The following is an 11472-nucleotide window of genomic DNA, read 5'->3' as shown; positions in this document are numbered from 1 at the left end:
ATCAACATGTTGATCACAAATTAGAGAACTATTTCTTCAACAGGTGCTCGCATTAGAAAACTGATCAGATTGCCTCCCTTCGTTTAATAGTCTTGTTGTAGTCCCGGTGAAAAAAAATAATTAGAACTTTTCAGCAAAGCTTTGATTAATATTAACAGACTTTTTGTTATTTGTTTCAAAATATTTATTCTTATTAAATTGCAGATTCACAGACTTTTATTGTTTATCGGGACTTTAAAAATATCATTGTAATATGATTTCATTTGTTGTTTGTACTTCAGTATACTCTAAATTACTTTCACAAAACAAAAATAAACAAAAAATAACTGTACAAGGACTAATGTAATAAACATATGTTTATATTTTCAAATATGATTTTTTTCGTGCCGATTCAGGATAATTGAGTACGATTGCATTAAAGCTGGTGGAAATGACGAAATACCGCTGTTCGGGATTCCTATTTTAAGCACAAAACGTCACTTCCGACGACGCACAGACAGACAACCTATAGTTTCTCCTTCGTTTTAGGAGAATCACGTTGTTTAGTGCACTGGCTATACAGAAAAAAGATGATGGGAGACAACGAAGCTAGGAATTTAAAGCCAAAAAAGTACCCGATTAGTGACGATTACAGAATAACTGGGGCCGTTTTAGGACTCGGAATAAACGGGAAAGTTGTTGAATGTTTCTCTAAAAAAACGAATCAGAAGTGTGCATTAAAGGTAGGAAATGTTCTGTATGATACCAAACAGGATATGAATATATATATAGAACAACTAGTTTCACAGGATTTTCCTGGTTGTATCCACAGGGATTATCGAAAGAGAAGATTATTACCCAATTACTTTTTTGTAACAACCAGGCAATTATATATGGTGTTATAGTAACCGAAAGTCACGCCCACACTCAGTGAAAAATGTTTTTGTTTTCATTGATAATAATTTAATTCAACAGTTCGAATATTCATTCTGATAATGGTCCGTTCCGATTTCATCACTGCGTGTTTTCAGTTTGAAATACATTGATGATGATGTAGTATAGTTGTTTCCACAGAAAATGATGGTTTGAAATGTACTTTAAGAAAACAATTGTGCAACTCTTTTATCTCTAAAATCCAAAAGTTCTGGTTTTCATAGAAATATACAGTATCTGTGAACCATTGGAATACATCACGGTGGTAATGATAAATGAAAAGACTGCCAATTCTGTGATGACCATAATAAAGTAGTTATGTCCCTTGGGAAACCGGTAAAACTTCCAGGAAGTATATGCACACCAGTAACATTTCCTTAAATAGAATATTAATGCAGCTGCAGTGATTGGAAGTTTTTTTTTTTTTTAATCTGATAACTGTAGTGTGTATTTACACGTTCGGCGCTGTAGACAACTAAAGTCGACATGCAGACAGGCCTCCATAGGCAACTTTGGCTGACAATTTTTATATCTTTATTATTAGCCAAGATATGCATGTTTCAGTAATGCTGCCTTTTTTTCGGATGTTTTTCAGAAAATATTTGGCACTGAGCTGTACATTGTAAGAGATAATCGGTGCCGAAAGGGTTAAATGTTGACAAAAATAAAATCACAGATAGTTAGTCAAAATATTCAGACTATTACAATCAGTGAGTCTATCACTAATAAGTTCTTAATCATTAACTAAACAAAACAAAGTAAGGTAATCAGTCTGTTACTATAGGAACTTATAGAATCTGACTGTTATTGTAATGTTTAATTTATGCTTTGTAGGTATTGAGAGATGTGCCAAAGGCACGAAGGGAGGTGGATCTCCACTGGAGAGCATCAGGCTGTAAACACATAGTAGCCATTAAAGATGTGTATGAGAATGCATACAGTGGTCAGAAGTGCCTTTTGGTTGTCATGGAATGGTAAGATTGCATCACAACAACTCTGTGATAGTTTAAAGTATATATTCATCTGTGGAAAGGCCAGGATTGACGTAAATTCCTTAAAATAAATGATGCGTCCTTGCTATACAGTCCTATCTTCCTTCAAAGTTTAAAATTTCATAGAAAAGTTTAGGAATTTATGATGTATCTAATATACATCTATAAAATACTCAATATTTTTTTAAAATGATAATCATTAGATAATTACTTACAATTTTCCCAGACCCAATGGCCAAAGAGACAGAAAATATGTTGGTAATGCCAGTTTCAAAGTGAGGTCTATATTTTGTTTCTATCCTATGTCATTACATATACATTGCTTTGTTTTATAGTATGGAAGGTGGAGAACTCTTTAACAAAATACAAGAAAGAGCTGATTCAGCATTCACAGAGAGAGGTATCTGTTTAGTTTAGAATACATGTCTCTATGGAATAAAAGCAAAATGAATCATTGTGAATTTAAATGTACATTGTACCTGTGATTCCGATAATTCTGCAGGAGAGAATAATCTAGTGTAGATACTTAAGTTTTAGCAATATACCATATGTATGTAGATACATAGTACATTGTGTTACATAACTCATTGATTACAATAATTTGAACTGGTAGAGTATCATGTTTGAAACCCAATAATGCAAAATTGAAAATTATCTGCCGTAGCCTTATGAATTATTTAACAGAAAATTTTATATCAATGCCTAGTAATTATGTACAGTAAAATAGATTATGTTGTGCTCTTATATACATTGCTGAAGGTTATACATTTTCTGATTTCCTTTTTTGACCTCTGTCTTTTACACCTTTGCCTTTTAAAACTTTAAACAGAGGCAGCTGCTATCATACGAGACATCGCTAAAGCCATCCACTACCTACATTCCATGGAAATTGCCCATAGAGATTTAAAGGTAAGTCATTTAAAATGCACAAGGTTGAAATCTAGGAAGCCATTAAGATGAATACAAAATAATTGTACAAGAAAGTAAGCTGTCAAAAAACACACATACAAATTTTGTTTCAAATTTATCCCTGTGAATCTGCATTTTTTGGAGCCTGACAGATTGATTTAAAAAATACCAGTGCATATATCAGACTTGTACTTCAAGCTGTGCCTTTTTCCATGTGTTGCAGAAATGAAAATATGAATTAAGTTGTAAGCTTTCCGAGACTACAACTTGTTTTCTGCTATTTGAGAATTTTGTTTTTTATGTGTTTTTTAACCATGGAAACTAGTCGGAAATATGAGAAAAAAATATTTGCATTCTCTTTTTTGGCTGCAACTCGAAAACCATCAGCTGATCAATAGCTTTTATGAGATACAACTTTAAACTGCTTATCTTAACATATCTTAATTTGTTTGATGATATTTTTATGTTAACATGGAAACAGTCAAAAATGTAAAAATCACAACATCAACAATAAAAGACAAGGAGGAGCTACAACAAAATATAATTGTTACTGCATGTAAAAGATAAAAATAGCTGTTACACGTCTGTTTGGATTTACTTACTGACAGTTGGGAGTTGGGGGACAATAAAATAGCTGTTATATGTCTGTTTGGATTTACTTACTGACAGCTGGGCGTAGGGGACAATGCTTTACTTCAAGGCTTCACTTGTTTATACTTAAACATATGATTTGATTTTCAGCCTGAAAACTTACTTTACTCCGACAAAACTGTAAATGGAACACTGAAATTAACAGATTTTGGTTTTGCCAAAGCAATCACAACAGATTTTAAGATGTTACAAACTCCCTGTTACACACCCTACTATGTTGGTAAGTAACGATGCCCTGTAATAATGTTGAAAAACCATCAATGGACAAGTGTTTTTTTCTAAATGGAAAGGGTTGTCATGAATCAAGTATTGATATTTGAAATGGAAAAAAATTGCATTGGTTTGATAAAAGTTTACAAAAAGAGATACAATCATGTTACAAAACAAAAAAACTCTTTTTAAGTTGATAATAATATGGAGGTATAAAATATTATTGACCTATAAAGGTGTTTATTATGGCTTATGTAAATTGAAGATAATTACAAATTGCTTTAAAGCTTCATTTGTGTTGAAGCTATCATAGGTTACAGTAAATGGTTTTTCTGTTTCATTTCAGCCCCAGAGGTACTGGGTCCAGAAAAGTACGACAAATCCTGTGATATGTGGTCCTTAGGTGTAATCATGTATATATTGTAAGTAATATTCCCCAGGAAAATACAGTTGAGAGTTTTTCACCCATCTTGTCCATTTATTGTGGGATTGGAAAAGGATGAGAAGGGAGCAAGTTCAGGGGTCTAATCTTAGTCATATTTGTATTAGATTTTGTAATATGAAGAGTTTGGTGATGAGAGAAGTTTCAGAGATATTAAATGGTCACTATACATTTCAAAAAAAATGTGGAATTGAACAAATACGTATAGAATCAGAATTTATTTCGTCATTCATATGTATGTTTACAGTATATATGTTTAATTATATTGCTACCATCTGAGAAAAGTTTTGTGATTTGAAATTAGTCTTTATGGTACAAAATCAAATTACTGGATGTGTAGTGTATTAGTTTGTAGTTCAGGTGTAACTTCAATGCTGTATCAATTATGTGACATGCTGTTGGTAATTATACCTTGTTAACTTTGTTTGTAAATAGAAACAATTTGCAAGAAACAGTTGTTTAATTTTGATAAGTTCTAATGTATCGATGGAAAATTTATATTTTGAAAAAGTGATTGTGACAGAAGTATCTGGACTGTAATTTGTTTTCAGATTGTGTGGGTACCCACCATTCTACAGTAATCATGGAGCAGCTATTTCACCCGGTATGAAGAAGAGAATCAGAAATGGACAGTATGAGTTTCCAAGTTCAGAATGGAAAAATGTATCAAAAGACGGTATGATTTTCATGGTGAAGTTACATTGACATTAAATCATATCAAATTTTTCTCACTGTAATTATAAAAAAAAATGCTGAATTTTTTTAATTGAAAAATCTTTAACGTTGAAATATCAGTATAACATGTTCTGGATACAACTTCTAATGCTACTGATTGTGGTTCAGAACATTGGGTCATTACCCCTAATGAGAATGTGTGCTTTCTGAAGGAAAATAGTTGTCTCCTGAAATAGTGTGGAAATAAGTAGAGACAGAAGTTATCATACATCTGAAATTTTCAGGGAGATCAATTCAGTACTAGTTAAGAAATAGGGATAACAAACTTTACTAGGTGAAATAAAAGATGGCTGCCTGTCAGTCATTTTGTTTTTTTGATCAGTCTCTACCTCAAACAGGTACAACTAGGGACCAAGAGGAACCTATGCATGAAAGTTGAAAAAGACCTATGCAGTTTTTCTGAAGAAATAGTGATAACTAACTTTTGAAGCCAAAATTCAAGATGGCCACATGTAGGCCATTTCCTTTTTCTGTTCAGTACCAAAATCAAACTGTTTTCAATTTTTTTCAAAGTGAATGGAAGTGATAAATTGAGGAGTCTAGAGACAGGAACATGTTTTACCAGAATAACAGAGCTGTTAGTCTTTCTCTTTCATTTCAGTAATTGTATTTTGAACATTATCATCATGATTGTGTATAAAAGTTTATCAGATCTGTTATTATCAGTTATACACCTTTCCAAATCATTTTGCAGCAAAAGAATTAATACAAGGATTATTAAAAACTGTGCCAGAAGACAGGTTGACAATAGAACAAGTCATGAGGAACAAATGGATATCTGTAAGTCCTATTTATATAGTGGTTAGACCTATAGAACAGATGTCTGTAGGTCCTATTTATATAGTGGTTAGACCTATAGAACAGATGTCTGTAAGTCCTATTTATATAGTGGTTAGACCTATAGAACAGATGTCTGTAGGTCCTATTTATATAGTGGTTAGACCTATAGAACAGATGGATATAGGTCCTATGTATGTAGTCCTATTTATATAGTGGTTAGACCTATAGAACAGATGTCTGTAAGTCCTATTTATATAGTGGTTAGACCTATAGAACAGATGTCTGTAGGTCCTATTTATATAGTGGTTAGACCTATAGAACAGATGTCTGTAGGTCCTATTTATATAGTGGTTAGACCTATAGAACAGATGGATATAGGTCCTATTTATATAGTGGTTAGACCTATAGAACAGATGGATATAGGTCCTATTTATATAGTGGTTAGACCTATAGAACAGATGTCTGTAAGTCCTATTTATATAGTGGTTAGACCTATAGAACAGATGTCTGTAGGTCCTATTTATATAGTGGTTAGACCTATAGAACAGATGTCTGATATAGGTGGTTAGACCTATTTATATATATAGTGGTTAGACCTATAGAACAGATGGATATAGTGTCCTATTTATATATATAGTGGTTAGACCTATAGAACAGATGTCTGTATTTATATAGTCCTATAGTCCTATTTATATAGTGGTTATATAGAACAGATGTCTGTAAGTCCTATTTATATAGTTATTTATATAGTGGTTAGACCTATAGAACAGATGTCTGTAAGTCCTATTTATATAGTGGTTAGACCTATTATATATTTATATAGTGGTTAGACCTATAGAACAGATGTCTGATATAGGTCCTATTTATATAGTGGTTAGACCTATAGAACAGATGTCTATAAGTCCTATTTATATAGTGGTTAGACCTATAGAACAGATGTCTATTTATATAGTATATAGTCCTATTTATATAGTGGTTAGACCTATAGAACAGATGTCTGTATAGGTCCTATTTATATAGTGGTTAGACCTATAGAACAGATGTCTGTATGTCCTATTTATATAGTGGTTAGACCTATAGAACAGATGTCTGTAAGTCCTATTTATATAGTGGTTAGACCTATAGAACAGATGTCTGTAACTCCTATTTATATAGTGGTTAGACCTATAGAACAGATGTCTGTAAGTCCTATTTATATAGTGGTTAGACCTATAGAACAGATGGATATAGGTCCTATTTATATAGTGGTTAGACCTATAGAACAGATGTCTGTAAGTCCTATTTATATAGTGGTTAGACCTATAGAACAGATGTCTGTAAGTCCTATTTATATAGTGGTTAGACCTATAGAACAGATGTCTGTAAGTCCTATTTATATAGTGGTTAGACCTATAGAACAGATGTCTGTAAGTCCTATTTATATAGTGGTTAGACCTATAGAACAGATGTCTGTAAGTCCTATTTATATAGTGGTTAGACCTATAGAACAGATGTCTATAGTGGTTAGACCTATAGAACAGATGTCTGTAAGTCCTATTTATATAGTGGTTAGACCTATAGAACAGATGTCTGTAAGTCCTATTTATATAGTGGTTAGACCTATAGAACAGATGTCTGTGGTTAGACCTATAGTTTATATAGTGGTTAGACCTATTTATATAGTGGTTAGACCTATAGAACAGATGGATATAGGTCCTATTTATATTGTGGTTAGACCTATAGAACAGATGTCTGTAAGTCCTATTTATATAGTGGTTAGACCTATAGAACAGATGTCTGTAGGTCCTATTTATATAGTGGTTAGACCTATAGAACAGATGTCTGTAAGTCCTATTTATATAGTGGTTAGACCTATAGAACAGATGTCTGTAAGTCCTATTTATATAGTATATAGAACAGATGGTCCTATTTATATAGTGGTTAGACCTATAGAACAGATGTCCTATCCTATATATAGTGGTTAGACCTATAGAACAGATGTCTGTAAGTCCTATTTATATAGTGGTTAGACCTATAGAACAGATGTCTGTAAGTCCTATTTATATAGTGGTTAGACCTATAGAACAGTTGTCTGTAAGTCCTATTTATATTGTGGTTAGACCTATAGAACAGATGTCTGTAAGTCCTATTTATATAGTGGTTAGACCTATAGAACAGATGTCCTATATATAGTGGTTAGACCTATAGTCCTATTTATATATAGTGGTTAGACCTATAGAACAGATGTCTGTAAGTCCTATTTATATAGTGGTTAGACCTATAGAACAGATGTCTGTAAGTCCTATTTATATAGTGGTTAGACCTATAGAACAGATGTCTGTAAGTCCTATTTATATAGTGGTTAGACCTATAGAACAGATGTCTGTATGTGGTTAGACCTATAGAACAGATGTCTGTAGGTCCTATTTATATAGTGGTTAGACCTATAGAACAGATGTCTGTAGGTCCTATTTATATAGTGGTTAGACCTATAGAACAGATGTCTGTAGGTCCTATTTATATAGTGGTTAGACCTAAAGAACAGATGTCTGTAAGTCCTATTTATATAGTGGTTAGACCTATAGAACAGATGTCTGTAAGTCCTATTTATATAGTGGTTAGACCTATAGAAAGTGGTTACAGATGTCTGTAGGTCCTATTTATATAGTGGTTAGACCTATAGAACAGATGTCTGTAAGTCCTATTTATATAGTGGTTAGACCTATAGAACAGATGTCTGTAAGTCCTATTTATATAGTGGTTAGACCTATAGAACAGATGTCTGTAAGTCCTATTTATATAGTGGTTAGACCTATAGAACAGATGTCTGTAGGTCCTATTTATATAGTGGTTAGACCTATAGAACAGATGGATATAGGTCCTATTTATATAGTGGTTAGACCTATAGAACAGATGGATATAGGTCCTATTTGTATTGTGGTTAGACCTATAGAACAGATGTCTGTCTGTTAGATTTCTTTATGATTCTTGAAACATATCTGCATCACCAAAATGTAATTGTCCACTGAATTTAGGTCACTGTGGCATTCACATCAAGGTCTAATGAATGCAATTGTTATTTGTTGGGGCCCCCTTGGGAACCCCCCAATTATTTTTGACCAAAATTGAATATAATTTTTGTAGCTTTCTTGTATCATTTGAAATATAAATGTCAATTGTTATTACACAGGATCACATCACTGTGCCCCAGACACCTCTCTGTTCAGCTGCGATCCTAAAGGAAGATATGGAAATGTGGGCAGAAGTACAGGTGAGTTGGTTTTACATCACAGTTTTTCCTTGTGTGAATTTTATATTAGCATGTGATGTTGAATAAACTCAGAAGATTTTCTTTTCAAATGAATTGACAAAATGATTGCATGTTCATCACTATGATAATCTAACAGAAAAGGAAAGGCATCTTTTCAACAGCTGTGAAAGGGGAAAAAAATCTTAATTTCATGACAACAATAATGGCTAGATCTTCTGCTATAATTGTTTTATGTAAAGAGACAGCCTGTGTATATTGTTACCGTCAGACCTATTTATACATTGGTTTTTAACTTGCTTCCATATAGTTACATTGATATCACTGACAATTAAATATTGCAGGAGGAAATGACCAATGCTTTGGCGACAATGAGAGTGGACTACGAAATGTGCCAGATCAAAGACTTGGATGAGACTGATAATCCTATTCTAAAGAAACGTCAGAAGAGAAGTAAAGCAGAGCCCATGTATAACCAGTCTTAGTGAAGAACTGTCAACCTTATAAAAGCCGCATTATCATAGTTTCTTGTGCACACTATAAGGAATTTATGACGTTATGCAGATATTTCATAATAAAATAATATCTGCTGAACATTTAAAGAACACTAAATTTGTACATGTGTATTTAAAGAACACTAAATTTGTGATTTTTTGTATTTTATAAAAATATGGAAAATCCAAACAGGATATTGTAGCAGAGATGCTTCTTGAAGTTTTAAATATTCATTTAAGCTCTTATTATTATTTTGAAAGTAAGATGTATGTTTTAAAATTTTTATTTTATAAAAAACATTGTAAGAGAGAGGGAGTGATTAAGTTGGCTTTGTTTGGTATTTACTAATATAGCTAAGGAATGTATAGAAAGTATGTACATGTATATGGAACTTTTATTTTCCTGAAGATTTTTACCACATATTTACTGTATCGTATTTTATGTACAAAACAAGTTTATTTTTGTTTTTGAGACCAAATGGCACTCTAAATTTAGAAGTTGTCACCACATTATTGATACCTGGTAAATACAAATTCCAGAAGTTGTAAAAGTCTGGTTCGTTGTAGAACATTTAACACACTTTTACAATAAAATGAAAAATAGTTATAAACTCTTTGTTACTTATTAATGTGACCTTTTTACTGGGATGTTTTACATTGAATGGGATGATTGGGATTGTTGGAGTAATGCATCTTGAAATTCCAGCCTTCAATGAAATATCTTCATGGTATTCAGTTGTATTAGAATTGTTTTTTACTTTACCTACAGAGAGAAGGATTATTATAAGGTAAATTTTGCTTTATATAATTGTTAAATAAGGATCAGGTTAATATGTGGAACATTGATCTAGACTTATACTGAAGACATCTTGTTGAACAAGATAAGTGTAAAATTATCTGCCATACTTGAATACAGTAAGAATAGAAATTCACGGATTGTATTTTGTCAAGGCTGTTGGATGGACTTTATAATTTAATTTTGTATGGTAATTTTTAGCTAGTTATTGTGTAATTATGTATAAAATCAAAGAGAGTTTTCATGGAGGATGGATAATGTCATTATTTGTTTTATTTGTGAGAATTTAATTGTAATGTCATTCAATACAAACATTCATGAATTTTTAGCTCATTTGAGTCTAGCATATTTGGAAATGTGATGTAGAGCTAACTTATTTGGTTAAGTTACAAGAAATAATAACGTTAGGGTTGTTTGATTGAAACATGTTTGTTTCTTTTTTTTACAGAAATTTTAATTCAAATAGTTAATAACTTTTGTTATTTTGTAATTGAGGGCATGAGAAATAATACTGAAAGTTTAAAGAAAAAAGACTCCTTGTGTTTATAATCACCTTACTAGTAGTTTGGATGTGATATGACAAGACACTACCTACATACCAAAAATTATCAATACTCAAATTAGCATCAACTTTTAAAACATTTTTGATATATTTTGGCTTTTTTAAGCTATAGAATATAAAAATAACTTTTATCTAGAATGAAAAAAATTTTTTAGTGAACTTTTAGGGTAGAGGTGGTAAAAAGATTCTTTTTCACATTTATGTGTAGCACGGTAATTAACTAAGGGTGTTTGTTATAGATACGGTATGTACATGTATTGCTACATCCATGTGCTACGCAGAGTAGAATCAAATAAAAGAGTTTTACAAAGATTGATTCTGTCTTACAACTTTTTGAAAACTTACAAAAATGATACTGTTTGAATGATAATGTGTTCATTGAAAGTATTTTAAATCTTCCGTTAGTCCAAACAAAATAAAATATTGTTGAACCCATTTGAGTTACTGTAAAATAATCATGTGTGTGAAAATAAATTGGAGTTTGAACTGAATGAGTTGACATCACACAAAAACATGACCAATTGTAGTAAGATGACAAATATTTGAGAACAAACTTACCATTTTAAGTAAGAGATATTTTACATTCATGAGCATAGAAGAAACTAGATAATGTGAACACATAAATACTGTCCCTAATAATCCAGAATCTGATCTGGTGTAGGATATTTTGATGAACTTTATTAACCAATGTGTGTAGATATGAACTAAAGCTGTCGAGATATTTCCCAAGATTTTACATTGG

General features: G+C 31.8%; 1 protein-coding gene across 1 annotated transcript; it reads left to right on the top strand.

The window, feature by feature from the left end:
* Window positions 1–518: 518 nt before the first annotated feature.
* LOC132555297 (MAP kinase-activated protein kinase 2-like) lies at window positions 519–11044 on the top strand. Its single transcript, XM_060219652.1, has 10 exons — window positions 519–722; window positions 1747–1886; window positions 2240–2304; window positions 2734–2813; window positions 3555–3684; window positions 4021–4096; window positions 4668–4792; window positions 5546–5631; window positions 8801–8881; window positions 9223–11044. The coding sequence occupies exons 1-10, from the start codon at window positions 570–572 to the stop codon at window positions 9361–9363; spliced, it is 1077 nt and encodes a 358-aa protein (XP_060075635.1). The 5' UTR covers window positions 519–569; the 3' UTR covers window positions 9364–11044.
* The last annotated feature ends 428 nt before the right edge of the window (window positions 11045–11472 follow it).

Source organism: Ylistrum balloti, unplaced genomic scaffold (genome assembly GCF_031769215.1).
Source record: "Ylistrum balloti isolate Yb309-2 unplaced genomic scaffold, AGI_CSIRO_Ybal_v1 Utg370470, whole genome shotgun sequence".
NCBI lineage: Eukaryota > Metazoa > Mollusca > Bivalvia > Pectinida > Pectinidae > Ylistrum > Ylistrum balloti.
The sequence above is the reverse complement of the archived record's forward strand: the minus strand, read 5'-3'. Positions and strand labels throughout refer to the sequence as shown.